Here is a 26325-nt window from a genome sequence, read left to right as displayed (position 1 = left end):
TAATACCGGCCCTTTAAGTCAGTTGTTTAAGAACTCTGTATCAACTTCTAGGTTATTTAGCGTAGATGGAATTGGTGATAGCGAATTGGTGTTTGGCGAGATGAGGCTGAGGTTTCGTTATGTGATTGCCTAACATTCGCCTTATATTTGGAAAAAAAAACTTCATAAAAATCCCAAGCGGTATCGCTACCACGTCCTAGAGCAACTCCGGATCAGTTCGAGGTTCGTTTTCTGCCGTAAAGCTACGGGATGGGATTGCCAGTTTCACTTCTCTTTCGAAAGAAGCTAAGTGTCGTTCATAAAATTCCATCGTCCTTGGCTAGGTCCGAAATCATGAGATAAAGTTTGCGAAATATGAATGAAACATTCATTTTGTGAGCGTCGCCGTTATTAAAGGATGTTGAAGAGGAAAGTCGGCGAACCGCATGTCTATGGGTAATTAGACCAATCACGTGCGACCATCGCATTGACGACGATGTTACGTTGTGAAGTTTCCTGCAAGGTGAGACTTTGAGCACTGTGCCGTTGTATGGAGTGAGATCAAGTTCGCGTTTACTCTGCGGGGGTTATGAAGTTGTTTTTTCCAGGTAAACAATAGTAAACTTTATAATTCAAGATAATGTTATTTGGAGAGAACGTAAATCATCCTATACTTTCTTTATATTTACTTTATTTTTGTCTATGTTATTTATTAACATAAATACATTTGCCCCACACTGCTTTGTGGTCTTGTGATCAGCATACTGGCTTCTAGATCTGATGATCTCGGGTTCGTTCACGGGTTCCGAACTCGGCAAATTTTCCTTGAAAAAGAGAAATTCCCTAGGTGTCTAGAGTCTGGAGATTTGTATGAATGCGAGTATGCCGGACTATTAGTTAATCAATCTTCAAATGAAATGAAATGCAATATTAAATTATTAAAGGGGAACAACTTAAGGGTATATATACGTGAACGACCACAAATATTATCAGAAAATGTAGGCTTTAAATTTCTAAAATTTAATAAGAAAACAAACTCACAATTGGATAAAATTTACAAGGTACCACAACAAGACTTATTAAAACTTAAAGTATTAAAAAAGTTACTAATAATATTTTTCAAGCAAGTTTTATCAAAGACGAAAAAAAAAACAATTATGCAGTTACATCATTTGGTAACCATAACATTGTTATGATCTCTCTGACATCTTTAATATTTTTCCTGCATGTAATAAACACTTATTTCTGAAAAGTAGACTACTCTCAGATATGTAGAGTTGTTTATTTTAACACAATTAATTTTTTATTTGCCCTATATAAAATATATTAAAATTTCCATAATGTTTTGTGGCCTAATTTTTCTATTTTTAAATAAATTGGCATTATTGTAGTCTACCTTTTGCATAAATGCATGTTAAATCAGTGTACAAAATTTCAGAATTCTATCTCTAATAGTTGTGGAGTTATGAAATAATATATCTGAAAGTCTTCAAATTTTGGAAAATTTAATTTAAAGTAAAAAGTGAATTCTAAAAAAATATTATTAGTAACCTTTTTTATACTTTTATCAGACACTGAAGTTTAATAAGTCTTGTTGTCGTACCTTGTAATTTTTGTCTAATTGTGAGTTCATTTCCTTATAAAATTTAGAAATTTAGAGCTTGCATTTTCTGATAATATTTGTGATCGTTCATGTACATATACCCTTAATAAACTCCGTTGGTCTACGCATGCGTCACTCTTAAAGAGTGACACAGTATACTAATCATTAGGGTACGGATTTTTAGGTCGTTAAAATGTAACTTTTGCTGCCTAAAATAGGCTTAAAAGTGTAGAAAATAGTGTCTTAAGAATTAAAGATAGGCTCTAACAAAAAATAATTTTTTGAATTTAAATACTATTATAGTCACAATCATGCCATTATATGAAAGAAAAATTTCACAACCTCGAGCGGGAATCGAACCTGCGAACATGTCGAACATGTGATTCCTGCTCGAGGTTGTGAAATTTTTCTTTCATACAATGGCATGATTGTGACTATAATAGTATTTAAATTCATTAATATGTCACATCAACGGACGTGTATACGTCACCAAACATCGTCAGATGAAGATTATAATAATTTTTTGTTTAAAAACATGTTCCAAATCATCAGGAATTCACTTCTAGAATTTAATAATTTTAAATGTTTATACACCGTTACCACCACTACTACTAAAAGTACAAGAACAACAAATATCTAACTGGTTATACATAAACTAAACAATTAAATGTGAAAAACAAGTTTTAGACATAAATTCAGTACACAAACAAGTCAAGTACAATCAATTTTTACCAAGCCTTGTCCGTTAATGTCCATAATTAGCTTCACAATAAATTACTAATACTTTTTCTAAATTTTCAACTAAAAATCAATGTCGTCTGTCACTCAACACAAATTTGTATACTGAAAATGAACGTTCCACATCCACTGAAGCAACAGGAGCGTATTTCAATTTTGACATTACTTGGACAGGAATGTTACATTGTAAATCCGTGTTCTTCCCTGCTAGGACATCTGAAGCAGTACGCAGGTCCTTCAGTCCCACATTTCTCTGCAGAACTTGCTCCAGTTTATCCCGTGCTTTATTTCCAACAGAACCAGGAACACATTTGGAAGTTAAAATACAAATTTTCGAAATAAGAATGGGTATTTTGACCTATTAGAGGTAAAACATGTACTTAATAGGTCAAGATAGTCTTTGTCGTCAAAATAGGCATTTTTAGGTGCTATTAAAATACAAATTTTAGGCATAGTTTTATATGAAACGTGTACTTGCAAGTTTTTATGAACTTATCTTTTAAGGATTAAAATAGGTTTTTACTTCGGATTTCACGTCCTTCTGCGTAATTGTCAGCTAATAACGGAAGAAGGCGTTGCTTACGTAAACTTTCAAGGAAGCAGAATATTTTCACATTTTATATCCTTAATAATAACTAAAAAAATAGTAGTCAGATTCTAATAAAGGAAAAAAAAAGAAACTTGCTGAATAGTATTGTTTGCAGATTTTTAAGATGCTTGAATTACCGCAATATCACAAATGTAAGACTTCTTAATTTAAGTTTGTTTCATACTATTGTCACAGTCTACTATATACAGTCACGAAGCTTGAGTTTTGAGGGTGCTAGAAACAATAGACTGTGACGGTTCTATTTTGCATTACCTGTAATGAGGCGATATTAGAGATCCTAGTGGTGAGCAACTATCTCATGTTTGCATATTTACTACGTATTGAGCTTCGCGACTGTATATACTAGACTGTGCTATTGTAGTGTGGAAAAGTATGTTTTTGAAGTAGAAAAATCTATCAGAGATAAACTTTTTTTTCTCGAAGAGATAAGTGAGTAGTTGCAGTGTATGAAATCGTGTAAATAGATTATGCTTTATGTTGAAAAAAAAACCTATGTTAATAGAATGAGTCAACAAGATACCACTTGTTAAACGTTTATGTCTGACTACTCGCGGTGCGTCAAGTAGCGCGTAGATAAACATTTATCTTCAAAATTAACCATGCTTTGAAATTAAGTATTTACTGTTAGATTGGGTTCATTTAAAGGTCAGACTAAAATGTTTAGTCAGTTGTCTCCAGTATTTTCAATTGGATTTTTGTAACAGAAATTGGGTCCCCACTTGACGTAAAGGAACGATTGTGTCGCCGCCTTTTCGCAGAATATGGAAAAGACAAGTGGAAGAAATGTGTTGAGCACGTTAAAAATAACTAAGAACAATATTTTTCTAGTGCTAATGTAACAGACAGTGAAACCGACATATTTCGTTAAGAAAATGTTTAACTGATAGCAGTGATGCATCAGATGACTTGTCAATCAGTAGCAACAATGGCTCAGATTAATGGAGAACTCCGACTCCGCCTCCAGCACAGCCGTGAGGTTTAGTAACCTCCCTTAGCGGAGTTTTGCCAGTTGTAAACCTATAGGACTGTCGCTGGACAGAAACCTGGAAGTTCCAACATCACATTGTTTATAGTGACTCTATAACATTGTTGACAGAGTAACTCTATCTATGAGCACAACGAGAAAGCATTAAGACACGCTAGGCGTTTTTTTGTAAACTTAGTAGCCTACCTCCCCAGACTAAACTTCCAGTATTTTTAAGCACGCCCCATAGTAGACATCATAATAATAAGAAGCCAGTTTTCTTTATTTTTGTAGTAATTCAGGGTTCAACGCAATGATTACCAACATAATATGAACTGTAAAACTGGCAAAGCATTTTACTTGATTAAAAATGCCCCAGTAATAATAATAATAATAATAATAATAATAATAATAATAATAATAATAATAATAATAATAATAATAAGGTAAAGGTATCCCCGTAACATGCCATGAAGGCATTTGGGGGGCATGGAGGTAGAGCCCCATGCTTTCCATGACCTCGGCACTAGAATGAGGTGGTGTGGTCGGCACCACGCTCTGACCGCCTTTTACCCCCGGGAAAGACACGGTACTCAATTTTATAGGAGGCTGAGTGAACCTCGGGGCCGTTCTGAAAGTTTGGCAACGAGAAAAAATCCTGTCACCACCTGGGATCGAACCCCGGACCTTCAATAATAATAATAATAATAATAATAATAATAATAATAATAATAATAATAATAATAATAATAATAATAAATGTAATTATTTCTAGCTTTTACGGAGGAGAGACCCGAAAGCTTACACTGCAGTCTGTGTTTACCACTTCTATTCTATGGATGATTGAGTAGCCGAACGGCCGCGTTCTTGTACAAGTACAGCACGCCTCAGGGTTATCCAGTGGGCTGCACCCGAGACGGGTTGTACACTTAGGTATGGTTTGGCTCATTTTGCGCCCTTATATGCAATGATTGACCAAATCCAACAGGTGGTATTCGTGAATCCGACGCTGACAGGTGGACCATCTAGCCTCTAGACGAGTAGGTACCTGAGAAGCCACAGAACCGAAAACTCGTACAATCCCCAAGACTTCTCCTAAGCCTAATTTAATTATTGCAGATGATTGATAAAATGACAAGGAGGTTTAGAGTTTGTTAGTAGAATGAAAGAGAGAAACGAGAGCAGATTTGTTCGACGTAGAACATGTCTCTTATCTCACCGAGTATGGGCACTCGGTACGGGATCCGTGGTCAAAACAAAACGGTAGAATTTCAAACGCTTAGGTACTATAATAACACTATGAGCTACAGCTGAATTCTAAGTTATTAGTATTAATAGTTAGGCCACGAACCAATGTAACTTGTGACCACGCCCATGACACCATCTCCCCTTGCTATGGGCATGAAGGCTCCGAAATGTTATATAAAATTAGCCATTCCGCGCGGACTCTCAGTAATATCTCTACATCGAGAGCAGCTATAGACCTCTACGACCACTCTTTGATTTGGAATCGCGAGTTATGCAACATTCATTTTATTCTGTGACATATCTGTATCATGAAGTTTAGCTGCTGCCTTAAGATTATTTTTATCTATCTATCTATCTATCTATCTATCTATCTATCTATCTATCTATCTATCTATCTATCTATCTATCTATCTATCTATCTATCTATCTATCTATCTATCTATCTATCTATCTATCTATCTATCTATCTATCTGTCTGTCTGTCTGTCTGTCTGTCTGTCTGTCTGTCTGTCTGTCTGTCTGTCTGTCTGTCTGTCTGTCTGTCTGTCTATCTACCTATGTATTTCACTATTTTTTTTTATTTTATGAGGTAAATGTTATGTAACTACCTCTTTTGATCTCAGTATGTACCTAAATTGTATCAGTTTGTAATTACTTAATTCCGATCCAGTTTTATGTTCAACTGTGTAGGCCTAAGCAAGTTTTAATCCTGGTTGAGTGTAAGAGAAGGCCTTATGGCCTTAACTCTGCCAGGTTAAATAAAGCCATTATTATTATTATTATTATTATTATTATTATTATTATTATTATTACTTACTTACCTACCTACCTACCTAACTACCTACCCACCCACCCACCCACCCACCCATCCATCCATCCATCCATCTATCTGTCTGTCCGTCCGTCCGTCCGTCCGTCCGTCCGTCCGCCCGCCCGCCCGCCCGCCCGCCCGCCCGCCCGCCCTCCCTCCCGTCCGTCCGTCCGTCCGTCCGTCCGTCCGTCCGTCCATCCATCCATCCATCCATCCATCCATCCATCCATCCATCCATCCATCCATCCATCTATCTATCTATCTATCTATCTATCTATCTATCTATCTATCTATCTATCTATCTATCTATCTATTTTTATTATTTTATCTATTTGTCTATTTATTTGTTTGTTTATTTGTTTGTTTATTTATTTATTTATTTATTTATTTAATTTTCTGTACTTCCTTTATCTATTCAATGTGCCTATCCGTGTATGCAATTAGTTTGTTATTTATATCTATTTAAAAATAATTAGTCTAGTTATCTTTCACCTTTAGCATTGCGTCTTGAGCTGTCATATCTTTCTCTTGAAGTAGTCGTCCAACTTCTCCAGCCCACGAAACATGAGATAAGGTTGCATACGAACTCAGTGAACTCGACATCGTGGAGAAGCAAGCAGCGTGCTCTATAAGCTCTCGTCTTGGCAGAACAGCGTAAAACAGCACTTAGGTATGTTTGAAGCTTCTTGGGCATTTTGCAAGCATGAGCGTTTTGTTTTATATCTCAGAATACTTTTCTTTTTTTGTTATACGAAGTAATGTGACAGAAAAGGCTGAGTGTGACGTAACTGACACATACTTTCACATTAATGTTTAGGGCCTTTCGCAATAATTCAGGTCCTCTATCGTGTTGCTAATGATATTATTGTTAATTGTTTATTGTCTTGAACTATTATTCAAAATAGTTACATAAATAAGTGTAATTATTTAATACGCACCCAAATGCGAAGATGATCTTTCGTTTTCTATATTATACACAAATGAAATTTTATTTAATCCAATAATTATTAAAGACATTTGGTTCCGCACACAAAAAAACCTTATGGTGTGCGATGTACCGGTAGTGTGTCAACGTGCAATAGGCCTAACCACATCGCTGTTCTGCATTTGGTTCCCAAACAAAATATCAACAACGTGAGTTGGTTCCCCACGTTCAAATATCCAAGGCTGTGATTTTGTAGCAGGCTGTGTGGGACATGGATGTTAATCGATCATGTAGCAGAGTAGTTGTTATTGCCTATAACCACAGTCTACTATATACAGTCGCGAAGCTAAATATGTAGTAAAAATGCAAACATGGGTAGTTGCCCACCACTAGGATCGCTACTATCGCCTCATCATCGCAGATCTCTCTCCTAGTAGACGACAAAATATGTTACACTTTCGTTGTGTTCTTTAGGAAAAATTAACACCTTCCTTCCATTATTGAAATATTAAATGCATAAAGTTAATTTATTATTTTAATGAAGTATATTAAATTTCACCATAAACTCGAAGATACCTGCAAGAAATAGGTTAATATTATCTTTGTTTGTGCAAAACGAACTGAAATGTACTATAATCGCTTCACTCATTCAAGATTATAGCGATAATTAACTATGAAACCAATAAATATTAATTTTCATTTCCATTTACAACAATAATAATGGAAATATGAATTAATGGAGTAACTTACGTGTACCGGTACTTGTAGTGTAGGCTTACGTAGTTAACAAAGTGGGATGAGGTTAAGCAATAATAATCACACCAGAATTGGAAATAAAACTTGATCAATAAATTTTATTGTAACAGACTTTTTCTACGTCTCTAGTAAAGTAACAAATAAAAATAACAACAAAATTAACAGCTATAATTAAAAACATATCTTTTGAAAAAAAAAAGTAGGCCTAAGCAATAATAATCCCACCAGAATTGAAAATAAAACGTGATCAATAAATTTCATTAAAACAAACTTAATGTTTCTACGTCTCTAGTAAAATATTATTATTATTCCAATTATTGTATTTTAGCCATTAACATTTTCATTACAACCAATAACGAACATTTCACAAGCATCAATGTGAAATACGCAACGAGCTAGCACTCGATGGAAATACGACAGTCCAAAGTCGACCGTGGACACTCTATTGTTTCTAGTTGCTAACCGCTTGGAACGCTTTATCACGAGATTTGCAAAAAATCACCTCAAGCTTCGCGACTGTATATAGTAGACTGTGCTATAACCCCACCTATAATCGATCATGACCCGTGACTCCATCTACGCTGTGTGGGACATGGATGTTAATCGATCATAAGTTACAGTGGCAGTGGAAGTACTTGAGTAATTTTTACTCTCAGATCATCAATGTTCTTGGGTTTCTGTGAATATACAATGTCTTTAACAAAACCCTACATGAAGAAGTTAGAAGGGATTAGATCTGGGGAGTTTGGGGACTAAGCCAAGAGATAGCTGCTTCTCGTACTGCAGGGTTTCGCCTGCGACCTCCTGCATAGGTTATATATTTTTTAACACAGAACCTGTTTCTACAAATGTTGATACCACAACATTATGGAATCGTATTTAGGTACATTACGCACACCATACTCACGTCGAAATTCCCTTTGAACTCTTTGAACACTCTCAAATTTAGCATACCAAAGAACACATTGTGCCCGCTGTTGATTTGTAGTAGCCATTTTAATCATCTACGATTTTCATTTTTCCTTTCAGATTATGCATTGTTGATTGTCATATATGGAAACTCCTATCTTTTAATCATAATATAACCAGCAAGAAAATTTTCCTACTTTCATAATAGCTTTACAATAATAAATTAATATTATCCATATCCAAACGGATCAGATTGTATACTCATTCTCACATGAAGTGAACTGAACTCTATCTCTCTAGGTCTAGATTTCTAGAAAATGTTCCAGGAAAGGCTCGAAATGGACCGGAACGGCGTTTCGACTCGCGAATTTCAGAAACCTTTCCGTTCCGTCTCGTAAGAAATGGTTATGGTCAGTTTCAGTTTGTTATTAATTACATGATATTTCAATATATTTTTTCAATTGCTTCGATCCTTGCAGTCATGACGCTAAAGTTTTGGTATCTCAAATCGGCCAAATTTTGATCTCCATTACTGGTGATCGTCGTTGCACTACTTATTTGCGTCAACGTTTAAGTATTGCAATTCAACGCGGAAATGCAATGAGCGTTTTGGGTACTCTTCCCGAGTCTAGCCCTTTGGACGAACGCTTTCTCCTGTAAAATTTTATTAAGTAAGCTTATTCCGTATGTAAACATTTGTAGTTAGTTCTATAAACCATATTGTTCAAATTGTTTCAAATTTTCAGGAAATCTGTAGCCATTGAAACTGTAGAGAATCTTTACTATACAAATGTTAATATATTGCATTCCAGTATAAAATTTAAAAAAAATTAGTAGGCCTACATTCATAGGTGTATGTAAATGAAATCATATTCAATCAAAATTTTTTTTCAAGAAACATTACAGTATAATACACAATTGTCAATTCCTTAATTAAATTGTTTAATTGTTAAAAATTCTGACAAGCACTATTGGCACTGTTTTATTATTTTATAGCATACGCATAAGCTTCTCGCTAATTTATAGGCCTATTTCTCTTGGGGCATGTCTTTCAGATGTTTTATTGTGCATTCAGTATTGTTGAGGTTCTGATTAATGGCGCTGCGTTAATGAAATTAAAAGGCCCGGAACTCAGCAACACTTTATCACTCCATATCGAGCTAATGATCAGATGTCATTATAGGCCACTGCTAGGCAGCGAGTCGAATCTCTTATTGTTTAAACTGTAACCTGAGTGTCCATTTCAAAGACTTTGCGAAGCAAAGATTCCAGTCTTTAGTGTAGAGCTGCAAATCATTCTCGTTCGCTAGTAATAATATACGCGTTGAAGCACATTATTAAGGATGTGTGTATTTTATTCAACACATTTTTTTTTTCGCCTTAATGAAATTACCACCTTTCGTGGTTTTCATCTGTGTAAATATATGATAAAGTGATTAATATTTTCGACTACATGTGTCGGAATTTTTATATTAATTGATGTGAATATAAGTATTTCAGATGTTAATTATACAAGGTGAACCGTAAGTAATGCCATTAATTTCATTGTTTTACAGAGGTGTGAAAATTATTAGAATAATCTTAATTTTAAAGGTTTTTTAATAGTTACTTCACAAATATTAATTGAATTGATGAATATTGGTATATATTACTATACTGATGTAGGATATATTTACTACTAACAATGCCGGAAAGCATTGTTGTACATTGATATTTTTCTTATTTTACAATAATTGTTATGGGAATTCAGAAATTATTATATTATGTTGGCGGAATTGGAAACATAAAAAATTATATGCACAAAACATATGTATACGTTCATTTGAACCTTCACAACAATGTAAAAGCAAAGAACAATTTGTTTAAAGCATTTCTTAATTAATTTTTTATGTTTCCAATTCCGCCAACATAATATAATAATTTCTGAATTCCCATAACAATTGTAAAATAAGAAAAATACCAATGTACAACAATGCTTTCCGGCATTGTTAGTAGTAAATATATCCTACATCAGTATAGTAATATTATATATCAATATTCATCAATTCAATGAATATTTGTGAAGGAACTATTAAAAAAACCTTTAAAATTAAGATTATTCTAATAATTTTCACACCTCTCTTTATGAAACATTTCATAGAGTATATTATTACGATGTACCGAAGTACATATTATGATATTTCCGTGCAGAAATTCTGCGTCATCATACGATGAAGGATGAGTGGAACGGAGAAAAATTCTCTCCGGCACCGGGATTTGAACCCGGGTTTTCAGCTCAAGTGCTGACGCTCTATCCACTAAGCCACACCGGATTCCCATCCCGATGCCGGATTGAATCCTCTCAGTTTAAGTTCCACCACTTGGATTCCCTTTAGTGGCCAACCCTTATGCACTGCGTCATAGATGTATGACAGTGGCACAATGTCCACACATGTGCAGAGGTGCACTCATTATGAGTGACTAAGTGGCCAGGATCCGACGGAATAAGCGCCGTCTTAAATCACTAAGTGATTAATTTGTCGCATATCATACATTATTACGATGTACCGAAGTACATATGATATTTCCGTGCAGAAATTCTGCGTCGTCATATGATGAAGGATGAGTAGAACATATTTTGTTCGGATAAAATTTCTGCACAACTAAAGGAGAAAAATAAAATTCTTTCAATCATTTATTATCATCAGGGAACGGATTTATATGGACTAAAAATATATGAAATATGTAAATATATATGTAGTTATTTTTACCAAAATATGGAATTAAATATGGATTTTTACCAAAATATGGAATTAAATATGGACTTAAAATTATAAAAAAATGACTATGTACGTTAAATATTGGTACATTTTAATCAAACTAAACAAAAAATATAATGGACGTACCTTATCTTCCAATGTAGTTTCAACAAAACACAATTTTTATTGTCTGTTACCATAACAATAGGTTACAAACATTTCTTTCAAGTGCTGAAAAGTGAATCTTCTTCTATTGTCTCTGAGGATAGATTTATACTGACTAAAAGAGCGTTCGACGTCACAAGAAGTAACTGGTACATAATTCAATTTCACAATGTCTGCTGGGGATAAGTCCAAGTTAATCTTCACTGTTGATTCACCACTCATCACAGCAACAACCTTTTGTAGTTCTTCATATCCAGGGTTTTTTGAAAGTACAGTGTCCACCTTAGCTCTTACTGCATCTGCAACTTTACCTCTACCACGATTCAGTTGTTCCACAGTACTATTTATAATTTCAAAACTTTCAGATAGTGAAAGGTGCCTATTTTGGAGACTTTTGAGCGTTTTTATGATGCATGAAAATGTATGCTGAATGTGAGCTAAGTCATTCTTCACACTTATGTCACAGGTAACTGTTTTCGCAGTATCAATTGAGACTGCATCTTCAGAGTCCAATGCAAGGAGAACATTGTTAATAGAGTCTATATGTTCGGCATAATATTCAACTGCTTCTAGCCATGTACCCCATCTAGTTAAAATTGGCTTTGGTGGCAATGGAATTTCAGGGTACATTTCTTTCAACACGTTAACTCTACTGGGAGCTTTGAGAAATACTTTTTTCACTGATGAAATCAACAAATCTACTTTAGGGAAATTGTCTCTGACCACTTCTGCCACACGATGAAATGCATGCGCCACACAAGTAAAATGAGTCAATTTAGGATATACAACAGATAATGCTTGTCCAGCTTTGACCATATAAGGGGCAGCATCGCTAATAAAGAATAACACATTATCGTACATAATACCCTTTGGCCACAGGATACCCATAGCTTCGTTGAACAGTTTAACTATAGTTTTGTTATTGCACTTTTCTAGAACATCACAATGTAAAAGAATTCGTTCAGAATATTGTTCACTTAACAAACCGATAACTACATTACCAACAAGTCTACCTTCTTTGTCGGGAGTCTCATCAATGGAAACCCAAATTGAACTATCTTTAATTTCATCTCTTATCTTCTGTATTGTCTCATCGTAGATGGATGGAGCATACGTCTTCCTAAGTGTTGACTCATCCGGGATTGTATGTTGAGTATATTTTTCAAGGAATTCCCTGAAGACCTTATTCTTTAGTTTGTAGAGAGGAATATCAGCAGAGATGAGAGAACGGCACAGGTCGATGTTAAACTCAGATCTTACATTCGATGTTGTTGGTTGTGTTAAAAACAATTGTCTCTGCTTGGAATTTAGTTGTTTGTTGGCCTGATGTTTACTAGTTGTAATGTGTTGTTGCACCAGGAACTTTTGTGTAGATGATACTGCACACTGACACAAATTACAAAATAATATTTTATTGTCAGTTGATAAACCATCTTCTTTAAATTCTGAAATGTAACTTGTTAGTTTTGATTTTAAATTGACTGAATGACGTACTTTTGGCATATTTACCGTCTTTATAGTATGATTTACAAAACTGAACCTATGTGTACTCTGACTGGCATTTAACTGTTGAGCTGCACAACTGAAGTCTGTTAAAAATTTTAAATTAAATTAATACAGTTTTGTAACTTACTTTCCCATTGTTGATAGGACTGCTAATTTTCAAATAACTCTGATGTTAAAGGGATTACTGAACATGTGTTTAAATCTCTATTGTTGAAATGTATTTTTAAAAGTTAATGGAATTTTGTTTTGTTTTATTGTTAAACCTAATATAATATGGACTGTTTTATATGAAATATGGAAAATATATGGAAATTAACGAAAATATGTACTAAACTCTAAAATATGGAAAAATATGGAAAATAAAAGTAGGATTTTTCAACCCTACACATTGTGAAACATAAAGATAATGCAAAATATAAATTATATTAGCTTTATAAGTAAATATGTATTTACATATAAATCCTTTCCCTGATTATCATAATACAGTGCTCTCTTAAATTGACTGAGCATATTGGGAATTAAATCAATGTCTTTCTCAAAACACGCTATGAAATGTTTCATATAAAACAATTTTTATCTCGAAAAGGAAGCAATAACGAGCAAAATTATATTACATCTTTTTGTTTGAAACATCTCAACGAATAACCCACTGAAATTAGTGGAATTACTTACGGTTCAGGCCATATAGCGTTCCAGTTCGTGAAAACGCCAATTTCGAGCCCTGTTTCCAGGCTTGTCGTAATTGTTTTTTACCCATACTGTACAAAGACAAATTACATTATGAATGGCTGTATTTATAAATATAACGTTTACTAAAGGATGATTTGAAGGGTTCAGAATCATAGTGGGCCAAGCGCCATTTACTAAAACCGTAGAAAACAAGGGTTAAAATGAAGTTATTACCATAATTCAATGGAAACATATAGCAAGTAATATAAAGTATACAAATTAAAACTAAATGATATGTCAATCTTCATTGAACTATGGTATTCACTTAAATTTAACCCTTGCTTTCTCCGTTTTTAATAAATGGCGTTTGGCCCACTATGGCTCTGAAGCCTTCATTTCTAAAATAATTTGCAAATGAACGTATTGTAACTACTCATAAGACTACCTCTGTGGTGTAGGGGTCAGCATGCTGGTCTCTTACGCAGAGGGCTCGGGTTCGATTCCCGGTCGGGTTGAATTTTCTGGTTGAGGTTTTTCAGGGTTTTTCCTCAACCGCAAGGCAAACACCAGGAAATTCCGGCCACAACATCCCTGAAAATCACCGGCCTCATTCATCACCGAAATCATATTCACAACAAATCAGTCATACATATACAGTCGCCATCTAGTTCACAACAATCAGCGTATTCCGAATCTCACCGGTCCGGTGGCATCAATGACGTCACGTTGCAGAGAAATAAGGAATAAAACTGCTGGAAGGATCGATGGCTGTCATGGCGACTGTACAAGTTGTTGTCTGTGCTACGCTAGCAAAATTTTGCGAAATATTCGTACTCCCATCTCGTTCAAAGAAAAGATAGCATAAACAATTTATTTCTTGAACCGTTAGTAATAACTGGTCCGTTGACATGTTCGCTCATAAGCCATTAACACATTGTTTTTACGTTGTGCTCATTACAAACAATACAGCAGAACACACCGCCATGACACAACAGTGCACGATGTCATTCGTCTGCTAATTCCCGCCCTATAGGAGAACCAATCAGATTCACTGATGGCGGCTGATGGAGACTGCCACCACCTCTGCAAGTTGATGGCACCGGTGCGACACCGGTGGAGCATCAATGACGTCATCGGTGGAATTCGGAACACCGTGATGCCATCAGATTGCTCAGCGCTGAGATTCGGAATACGCTCAATAGAACCAGTCTCAACAATAGTACACAGGCCTTCGGATTTCAACCAAAGATTAACTCGCGCTATGACCGAAGATGTTAAAGCGAGTATAAATAACAGCAAGGAAAAAAAAAAACTACTCATAATTGTGCTTTCTTCATACAATGTTAGAGAGAAATATTATCCTGTAACATTTTGACCTAGTGAGGCATTTAACCCTGCATTACTCAGGTGGGGTGTGGTAAACCCCGGTGCGTATATTTCAACGAAAATCTAAGAGATGGAGCTAGTGTGTACTCTGTGCATCTGTATTCTTTTCAATCACATCCAGAAGAGTTCACTTAAGAAATTGTTTAAGTGAACTAAGAATAGTATATTTAATTGCGTTTATCTGATTTCTGAAACTTGCGGAAAAATATATTAGTTATTTAAAATGGGGTTTGTGAAACCCCACCTGAGCAATGGTGAGAATATTTATAACGTGAGTAACGCAGGGTTAACCTTCCCCACCCTTGTATTCCTCCGTAATATACTGGCTATAGGTATAATGTTACTGTCGATATAGTAAAAAGTCCAACTGAAGGTAACTGGAAAACCCATTACTTGAATAGATAACTGGGATTATTTATGACCTCAATGTGTTTGAACGCTACCTGCTACCATAAACAATCTATATCCGGCGTTCCTTTTTCGTAACACATAGGATTTATCGCCACGGTTGCCATATCTATTTCATTTCCATTACCTTCGCCCAGCATTTACTACCAAGACTCGGAGTCTGATGACCCAAAGTGCTTTAAAATTATCCTAAACTGACACCAAATGTTAAAGAAAATGAATGCAGGATTTATTACATTACGATTGGACGGACAACCGTGGTGTTCACACCTATGGAGTGTCGCACAGCCCCATGGAGTGTGTCCCGAAATTTTGGAACTCAAAAACAGATTTTTGTATCATCCAGAAAATTTCTTGACAACGCATTTTTTATTTACAACGAAGTCTTTGATATAGTACAGGGACATCATTTTATTTTTACTTCAATTTTTATTGTACCTGCGTTTCTAAATGTACTTGACTCCCACCCCTTTCACTAATGTCCTTGCTAACGTCAGTCACACAAACTTACGGCCGCTATTGCTAGCAGTGAAATAAACAGTACAGAGTACAGTGTGTTTCCGAAATATGTTGCATTTTCTATAGAAGAAAAAGCTTATATTATTGAAGTTTATTTTCACACAAGTGTGGTGTGTAGCATAACTGAATTTGCAAATCAAGATTTCAGGTATAACTCCCTGTAAAGTTGATTTGAATAATAGAGGGAAGAATTGGATCGGTGTCGGTTAGAGTTCCCGGGTAGCTCAGTGGTAGAGCGTTGGTACGTTAAACCAAAGGTCCCGGGTTCGATACCCGGCTCCGGAACAATTTTTCCCTCGAAATTATTCAAATCAACTTTACAGGGAGTTATACCTGAAATCTTGATTTGCATAATACACGTCACTGTTCGTTAACAGAAAACCACATTTTAAGTCACACAGAGTTAGTGTGCACTCGAAGTTGGTTGCTTGACTGTTGTCAGCCCACTTTGAGGTCTGTGGATATAGAGGGAAGAATTGGATCGGTGTCGGTTAGAGTTCCCGGGTAGCTCAGTGGTAGAGCGTTGGTACGTTAAACCAAAGGTCCCGGGTTCGATACCCGGCTCCGGAACAATTTTTCCCTCGAAATTATTCAAATCAACTTTACAGGGAGTTATACCTGAAATCTTGATTTGCATAATACACGTCACTGTTCGTTAACAGAAAACCACATTTTAAGTCACACAGAGTTAGTGTGCACTCGAAGTTGGTTGCTTGACTGTTGTCAGCCCACTTTGAGGTCTGTGGATATAGAGGGAAGAATTGGATCGGTGTCGGTTAGAGTTCCCGGGTAGCTCAGTGGTAGAGCGTTGGTACGTTAAACCAAAGGTCCCGGGTTCGATACCCGGCTCCGGAACAATTTTTCCCTCGAAATTATTCAAATCAACTTTACAGGGAGTTATACCTGAAATCTTGATTTGCATAATACACGTCACTGTTCGTTAACAGAAAACCACATTTTAAGTCACACAGAGTTAGTGTGCACTCGAAGTTGGTTGCTTGACGGTTGTCAGCCCACTTTGAGGTCTGTGGATATAGAGGGAAGAATTGGATCGGTGTCGGTTAGAGTTCCCGGGTAGCTCAGTGGTAGAGCGTTGGTACGTTAAACCAAAGGTCCCGGGTTCGATACCCGGCTCCGGAACAATTTTTCCCTCGAAATTATTCATAACTGAATTTATCTGTGTGGACTGAGCACAAGTGAATATTAGAGTTACGGAAAGTACGGTGGTACCCTATAATATGGTACGGTACTTAACAGCATTATTTAAACAAGAGTTTTGTTTTACTATTTGTAGGTATGAAGGACGATGATGGAAACTGGAATTACAATGTAACCGAATGTGAACAACAGTTTTTTTTTTCTTCACAGTTTCCTGATTATATCATTATGGACTATTTTCGTAGAAATGTCATTAATCTGGTAGATAAATTTAGAGCAACAGAGCGTACAGAAAGGAAGAAAAGTGTAAGATGGCCAACAAAGGTGACAGAAGATGCTGTAGAAGATGCTAGAGAAAGGATGCAGCGAGGTCGTAATAAGTCGGTCAAGAAGTTAGCTGTAGAAATTGGGGTTTCTTACGGAAGTGCTCACAAAATTCTCAGGAATAAATTAGGTTAGTAATATGCTGAATAAAGTAGACATTACATAATGTATATAACCGCCTGAAGACTTGAGTTTGTGAAAAAAAAATTGTTACTATTCTACTGTTTTTTGATAAAATACTGTAAAGTAATGACCAAACTGAAAATCTTAATACTATATTTCCCTGTAACATAAATGATACACTACTTTTCTCTCCTCCTATAGCTAGTAAAATGATTTGTTTACATATTGCACTAGCAACTCCAAACTCCTGTAATGGAAGGGGGTAACAGTGTTTCCGAGTATAGCCAGGTTAATGTTAAAAATGTTAGTAAAAATAAAGTGATGTCCCTGTACATTTTATTTTAAGACAGACTTTAACAATGAAACATGAACACTTACAACAATGCTCAGTTTAATTTTTCTGCCTGGCGATAATTCGAATGAAAGTGAACACCTACAACAATGCTTAGTAATTCGTTTACTCCATCCACTTAGTTATAAACAAGAGTTTAGAATTGTCAGAATATATTGGTCAGTTTCAGTATATATGTGTGAACGGGTGATAGTGCGTCTATTTAATCAAAAGTGCTTTATTTAGATTTTATCATGGACAAATATTTAATTCTGAAAAGACAATCTGAAAAAAGTTCTGGGTTAGATGGCAGGAGTGCTAATTCAAATAATGTGAGCGAAAATTCCCTTCAGGGTTCATTAAAAACATACTGCAAGTTACATGGTTGAGGTTTTTTCCGGAGTTTTCCCTCAACCCAATATGAGCAAATGCTGTGTAACTATCAGTGTAACTCATTTCACCTTCATTTCATTCAGATGTTAAATAACCTGAGATGTTGATACAGCGTCGTTGCCTGCTCGAAACCTGGGTACGCAGCGAACCTTAGTGTAGTCAGCCGTTGTGGGTTTGAGAATGCACTTAGTTCGAAGATTAGCGCAATAGACCTTGAAAGGTCGTAGTGCTGGGTCGTTGTGGCTCCTCCAAAAATTCCATTCCATTCCACATTCCAAAAACGATTATTGTATATGCTACGAAGTTCAAACATTCTGATTATTGCCTCTGTATGAAGCTTATATGTTTGAATCAATTGACCTATTCTACTGTTGCTATGTTTCTCTCTGATTTTATCTTCATCTCAAGCAAATTAAATGAACTAAACGAATGTGATTTTTGAACTTATCTCACAATCGAACTAGAGAGCAGCGAATGTAATTCTGTCAATTGAATTAATGTAGATATTTGTACTGATTTATAAAACATGTGTTCTCTTGTATTAATATTAGCATCTTCTACAACCGTTACGGTGAACTTGAACAGGATTCTTTTATGTGCCGTAAACATACGATACGCGACTCATAACTTTACTTCCCTCCCAAAGAAGGTTATGCTAAAGATTTTATCGCTCTTCAAAATCCATCACCCTTGGTTAGGTTTGAATCTACGAGTCTCGAATTCAACATACAGTCACAGTCTACTATATACAGTCACGAAGCTTGAGTTTTGAGGGTGCTAGAAACTATAGACTGTGACGGTACTATTTTGCATTGCCTGTAATGAGGCGATATTAGCGATCCTAGTGGTGAGCAACTATCTAATGTTTGCATATTTACTACGTATTGAGCTTCGCGACTGTATATACTAGACTGTGATACAGTCGACCTGGTTGGCGAGTTGGTATAGCGCTGACCTTCTATGCCCAAGGTTGCGGGTTCGATCCCGGGCCAGGTCGATGGCATTTAAGTGTGCTTAAATGCGACAGGCTCATATCAGTAGATTTACTGGGGACAAAATTCCGGCACATCCGGCTCATATCAGTAGATTTACTGGGGACAAAATTCCGGCACATCCGGCGACGCTGATATAACCTCTGCAGTTGCGAGCGTCGTTAAATAAAACATAAAATTTTACGTTTAACATTTCAACATACACCATACTAACTGCTTTAAACGACTGCATTGACGGGTAAAATTAATTAATGTAATAATAGACTACCCGTAGACTGTGATAAGTAGAGGGCGGAACCGGGATACTTTAGCAATCAATGTACGCAAGCATTGACTATAGCTTTCACACACTCGGTACTGGGCACACACTGCGGACATAAACAAAGGTAGTACAGTCTGGTTATGATTGAAAATAAAGTACATGAATACATACCTTATACAGGGACATCATTTTATTTTTACTTCAATTTTTATTGTACCTGAGTTTTTGAATGTACTTCACTCCCACCCCTTCTACTAAGGAAGTTCCAACTCCACAAAGAACCAAGACCGCAGATAGTAAGCAGTACTGAGTTACTGAGTATAGTACGTTCCAGAAATATGTTCGCGTTTTCCAGTGACGAAAGAGCTTTCAATATTGAATCATATTTTCGAACAGGTACTGTCCGTTTGCCTACGTCGCATCCCGATTTCCCCCCACCTGCTTCTGCTCGCCCCTCTGTAAAAGCTGGGCTGTCTTAGCTCTTTTCTGAAAACATTAATTTCTCTTAGGAATTGGACGTTTACGTAATATTATACAGCTGTTTACTTTAACTTAAATAAAAGGGCCTCGTTAAGTAATTAACTGTCACGTGATTTCCTCCCTTTCTACAATCCTGCGGCATAACCACTTGGACGGACAGTAGATAGCATATCTGAGCAATTTTATCTTTTCGGGTCGGGCAGAAGTGAAGATTGAATTCACAGTACGTAGAGTAGGTACAGAATTATTTCAACATGAGTTACTAGCACGAAGGACGAAACTGGCAATTGGAATTAAATGCAATAGTCTATAGTGCGATAATATGCACAAAAGAACTGAAGCCTGTATCGAAATGAACGGCCACCATTTTCAAAATTGTGTTTAAATATTCATATTATGATTATTTTTCAATTTAACTTCTTTCTTTATATTGTACGCTAATGTGCTGTAGACAGTATACAGTGCATAATGAATACGTTCGCATGGATAACACTTCGTGAGTAAAAACACTTATTCTTAATACAGTACTGTACTTTGATTAAAGAAAAACCTAATGAAAATTATCAAACTCAAAATCGCGATATTTCCTAGTTTACGTAAATGGATGAACTACTTTTCTTCCATCCTACACCTAGTAGAGTGATTTGTGTTTTACGCCAATATCATCGAACTCCAGTCTTGGAGGGGGGAGCAAGCGGTGTTTCCGGTTCTCTAAAGGTATAGACAGGTTAATATTAAAAATGTTAGTAAAAATAAAATGATGTCCCTGTACATGCAAGGTTCCGTCTTCTTCGGTTTCGTTGCCGGCATTACAATGAACAACAAAATACATCCGAAGATTTGCGAACTGAAACGTCCTGCAGCGATCACTCAAACAGTTTTTATATTTTGAGAACGACCGTTCAACATCACAGGATGTCAATGGTGAAAGCAAATAATACGATTGGTGTTTCGACATTGCACTTGTACACGTTACCAAATACAGTAGAGCGTCTCGTTTAGGCACAGTGAAAACGTAAACAAAGTGCAGGTAACGTGTGGGAGAGGACAAGCCGTACGATAAACACGAGGGATGCACAAGGTTTTAGTTACAACATTCATGGCGGAGCATTAATTGAAATTATATTTTCCAAAAACACACAAAACAAAAGAACACAAATTGCATAACATTATCATACACACATTTTAGCAAACAAGCAATTGTAATGTTGAAATAATTCAATATAACAAATCAAATTTTGCTACTTATATGATGTTGCTTTCAAGCAGCATTTTTTGCAGTCATAAATTTCATTCTCTGTATGACTAACATAATATCACCGTTTTCTGTGGCCGAATTAACAAAACTACAGTGCATTGGTCTGAGGTGACAACACTATTTCCTAAACATAATAATTATTCCTTCTCAAAGTTCAATTTATTCAGGTACAGTACAGAAGACGGTGATATTATGTTAGTCATACAGAGAATGATATTCATGACCGTAAAAATGCTGCTTGAAAACATCATATAGACTAAGTAGCAAAATTTGATTTGTTATATTGAATTATTTCAACATTACAATTCCTTGTTTGTTAAAATGTGTATATGATAATGTTATGCAATTTTGTTCTTTTATTTTGTGTGTTTTTGGAAAATATAATGTTGATTAATATAATTAATTGTAACTGAAACCTTGCGCATTCCCCGTGTTTATCGTACGGCTCGACCTCCCCCACACATTACCTGCACTTTGTTTACGTTTTCACTGTGCCTAAACGAGACGCTCTACTGTACACGTAAACACTGTGACAAACAACCTCGACACTAACGTCAGACAACTGTTCACTATGACTGCGCACAGTACTCTGCTGGCTTAGGTTCGGTTCCTACAGCGCGCAACGGGATGGCTGACAGGTCATTTTGCGTTCTTAACAGAATGTACCTACGAGAGTGACGTCACATTTCTAAGCTCCGTTATGTATCAACCTATTGCCGCCGTAAAGATATCTCAAGCCCGCCGTCTAGTGATAAGGAAATAGTGACAACCTACGAGATATAGTCACAGTCTACTATATACAGTCGCGAAGCTCAATATGTAGTAAAAATGCAAACATGGGTAGTTGCCCACCACTAGGATCGCTACTATCGCCTCATCATCGCAGATCTCTCTCCTAGCAGCCGACAAAATATGTTACACTTTTGTTGTCGTGTTCTTTTGGAAAAATTAACACCTTCTTTCCATTATTGAAATATTAAATGCATAAAGTTAATTTATTATTTTAATGAAGTATATTAAATTCCACCATAAACTCGAAGATACCTGCAAGAAATAAGTTAATATAATTTTTGTTTGTGCAAAATGAACTGAAATTTACTATAATAGCTTCACTCATTCAAGATTATAGCGAAAATTAACTATGAAACCAATAAATATTAATTTGCATTTCTCTTTACAACAATAATAATGGAAATATGAATTAATGGAGTAACTTACGTGTACCGGTACTTGTAGTGTAGGCTTACGTAGTTAACAAAGTGGGATGAGGTTAAGCAATAATAATCACACCAGAATTGGAAATAAAACGTGATCAATAAATTTTATTGTAACAGACTTTTTCTACGTCTCTAGTGAAGCAACAAATAAAAATAACAACAAAATTAACAGCTATAATTAAAAACATATCCTTTGAAGAAAAAAGTAGGCCTAAGCAATAATAATCCCACCAGAATTGAAAATAAAACGTGATCAATAAATTTCATTAAAACAAACGTAATTTTTCTACGTCTTTAGTGAAATAACACATAAAAATAATAACAAAACTAATAGCTACAATTAAAAATATATCCTCTGAAAAAAAAGTAGACCTAACCTTTATTTCTCTGGAAATTTAGCAGCCTAAGTGACAGAACTTTAACCGGTATCTAATGTCCTTTCGGTTAGACTGAAACATTTCATTGTGAAATTTAAGGATATAATGTATTCTAACAGTCACAAAGAACTTCAAATTAACAGTTTTGTTTCTCCACAGCATTCTTGTGGAAACCCAGGAACCTTTCTGAATCTTCCGGAAATCGGAAAAAGGATAACTCTGGCCTCATTCTCTTACTGTTCCTACAGTTTATAGCACTACAAACGTCTCCTTCTTGTCCCATATTATTATTCCAATTATTATATTTTAGCCATTAACATTTTCATTATAACCAATAACGAACATTTCACAAGCATCAATGTGAAATACACAACGAGCTAGCACTCGACAGAAATACGACACAGTCCAAAGTCGACCATGGACAGTCTATTGTTTCTAGTTGCTAACCGCTTGGAGCGCTTTATCACGAGATTTGCAAAAAAACACCTCAAGCTTCGCGACTGTATATAGTAGACTGTGATATAGTGTAGCCTACTCCCTATTATCTCTGTGCATGTTATCCATTTTGTGGATTAACCATGCATAATTTTGAATCAATAACGAAATTTTAAACGGTAGTAAATAAAAATCTTATAGTCGTACTTTTTGATCTCCTCCTGGAAGGAAGATAAACTGAAATAGAATTGTTATCATTCACAATGAATTACAGGAGCGACGTCCAGACTTGTGCTCCTTGCACCTCTTTCATCGCTTGGAAAGGAGGTCTCTTCCAATTGTGTTTTGTTTTAGATGTACCGGTAGTGCATCATGTGTTCATGGATGGATGTGGCGATGTATTCTACCGGTTTGCATTAGAAGGTCTTCGTAGCAAGGCTCTGTCGATGAAGGCAAGATAAAGCAGGATACATCTAGTCCTTGAATGCAACTGATGGCAATGATAAAACAGGCGTTTCTGTAAAGTGTGTCTCTATAAGTAATTCTTATCGTGAGCGTTATCATCTTCATTCACAGATTGTCCCTCACTTTTACTTCTCTTTTTAATAATACATACAGTAAGTAGTTATGGTGAAAAATTCTGTTTATAATTTTTACGTGCATATGTCAATACCGGGCTTTCATTTCCAAAACTTCTCAGTCTAAATAACTATTTAATTCAATTAAATTTCAATTTAAACAAAAAAAAAACACGTCAATTTAGATATTGAGGAGATGTTAATACCTAGTGCATTCACTTTCTCATCGTTTGAAACTTAAAATGATTCCTCTATATTGTGATAATATAGTTAGTTAATTTTGAAAGAGAATTCAATTGTTTATACATCTCATTCATTTTTTCTCACGTATTTTATTTTCTATCGTTGCCTGGCAACCTGGATTTTTGTTATTGATCAGAGCTGAATATAATAAAACTAAAAGACTATTGTTGATTACAGGTTATTTCAGGTAGCAACACAACCTAATATTAAGGACTATTATGGATGTGTATTGTAAACCTATTCTTTATAAAAGAAATAAAACAGGATAGACGGATAGAGGATAACAAATGCCGAAGTTTGGATTTAAGTTATTTATGTTTGGTTTTAGGAGTTCTGAAATAGGCTGTATCACTGTCTGGCCAACAATGGAGCACATTTTGAACATTTAATTTAGTAAATTTAATCAAAGAAAAATTACTCAAAATGAACTGTTTTTCATCCTACATACTAGGTTCAAAAAGTTCCCGGAATTTGCTAGCATCATAGAAACAACGTACCTTAAACACTATTCTACAGCATTCCCTTCAAAATAGTTGCCTTCCGCAACAACACACTTTTGCCAACGCGTGTAGAGTTCCTGGAAGCAGGCCTGGAAGCCATTTTGTGAAACCCGTCTTAGTGCTCTCGTCGCGTTTGCGATAACCTCTTCAGCATTGAATCTCCGTCCTTTCAGATGACTTTTCAGACGGGGAAACAGAAAGTAATCAGGTGGTGAGAGATCAGGAGAGTATGGTGGGTGATCCAAAGCAGTTATGTTGTGCCTGGCAAGAAAATTCTTTACAATAATTGCGCGATGAGCAGGTGCATTGTCATGCATAAGGAACCAGTTGTTTTCTACCCACTTTTCTGGACGTTTCCTTCTCACTGCGTCCCAGAGGCGACGGAGGGTTTCTACGTACAATTCTTTCGTTACAGTACGACCTTCTGGAATGAACTCATGGTGCATGAGACCCTGAGAGTCGAAGAAAACTTCCAACATAACTTTGCTTTAAGTGTGCTTAAATGCGACAGGCTCATGTCAGTAGATTTACTGGCATGTGAAAGAACTCCTGCGGGACAAAATTCCGGCACATCCGGCGATGCTGATATAACCTCTGCAGTTGCGAGCGTCGTTAAATAAAACATAACATTTAAAATAACTTTGCCTTTGGAAGTGTCCCTAGGAAATTTTTGCTTCCGAGGAGATGTTTTCGATTTCCACTCAGATGACTGTCGTTTAGGGACTGGGTCGTACAAGTAGCACCAGTTTCATTTTGTTTAAGAAATCACCATCTTCATCAGCCATACTGATCATGTCCCCAGCAAAACACAGAACTTGATGTTTGTACTTTGCTCTGTGGACATAATTACAAAATGCGACGAACAAACAAAACACTATGATAAACAATTGCCTACAACTCAAAACCAATAATTGCCATTATCAGCAAACTTTAAGGAAATGACATCATGAATGTTACCAACAAAACAAATGTATAATATCCCTTGTTATATATTAATACGAAAAATGGTAGTAAAATTCCGGGAACTTTTTGAACCTAGTAGTATAATCAATTGTCAATAGCAACAGTTAAGGTTGTCAGGCGACGATAGAAAACAAAATATGTGAGAACAAATGAATGAGATCATAAACAATTGAATACTCTTTCAAATTTAAATATCAAAATATAGGGGTGCCATTTGAAATTTCAAAGTCGCGGGTTAGACTTGAGGGGGTGAAATCTAAAATGCAATCAACACTGGTTTTAAACTTACTCATCAATATCTATGATTGACGTATTTTTATTTAATTGAAATAAATAGCTATTCAGACTGTGACATTTTGAAATGAAAGCCCGATACAGTAAGCTACGGGCTGGGATGTAAACTTTCGAGCCCCTCCTCCATTAAAGAAAAAAAAAGAGAAAGCGTAGTTGAGATGCACCTAAAATTCCCTCGAAGTAGAAGGATTTTCATTTCCGGGTATAGGGAATCCCCAAGCCGAACCACTTTTTCAATTTATCACTGGATTCCTGTAATGATATATTATGTGATGTTGATAGGTAATTCCTGCAGAGTTTGACACAAAAAAAAAATAAAAAATAATAATAATAATAATAATAATAATAATAATAATAATAATAATAATAATAATAATAATAATAATAATAATAATTCGTGGCGCTACAGCCCGTGAAGGGCCTAGACCGACCAGCCGGCTGCTGGCCTCACGCCCACATGCGA

At 35.8% G+C, this 26325-nt stretch overlaps 1 protein-coding gene and 1 non-coding gene across 3 annotated transcripts in view; one reads left to right on the top strand and one right to left on the bottom strand.

Annotated features, from left to right (window-relative positions):
* The first annotated feature begins 525 nt into the window (after positions 1–525).
* Mgat4a (alpha-1,3-mannosyl-glycoprotein 4-beta-N-acetylglucosaminyltransferase a) overlaps positions 526–26325 on the top strand; it is a 112664-nt gene continuing 86864 nt past the window's right edge. The window contains exon 1 of one of the 2 annotated variants that reach the window (XM_069814772.1): positions 526–587. In XM_069814772.1, the coding sequence (XP_069670873.1) occupies positions 569–587 (19 nt within the window). In that variant the 5' untranslated portion in view covers positions 526–568. Of the gene's footprint in view, positions 588–6493; positions 6624–26325 lie in introns of those variants that run through there. The other variant, XM_069814791.1, reaches the window with a different exon arrangement.
* On the bottom strand, positions 10785–10855 carry TRNAS-UGA (transfer RNA serine (anticodon UGA)). Its single transcript has one exon. It is a non-coding gene; the product is annotated as a tRNA-Ser (tRNA).

The sequence above is a fragment of the Periplaneta americana genome, chromosome 2 (genome assembly GCF_040183065.1).
Source record: "Periplaneta americana isolate PAMFEO1 chromosome 2, P.americana_PAMFEO1_priV1, whole genome shotgun sequence".
Classification (NCBI taxonomy): Eukaryota; Metazoa; Arthropoda; class Insecta; order Blattodea; family Blattidae; genus Periplaneta; species Periplaneta americana.
Note: the sequence above shows the minus strand (reverse complement) of the source record. Positions and strands in the feature narration are given on the sequence as shown.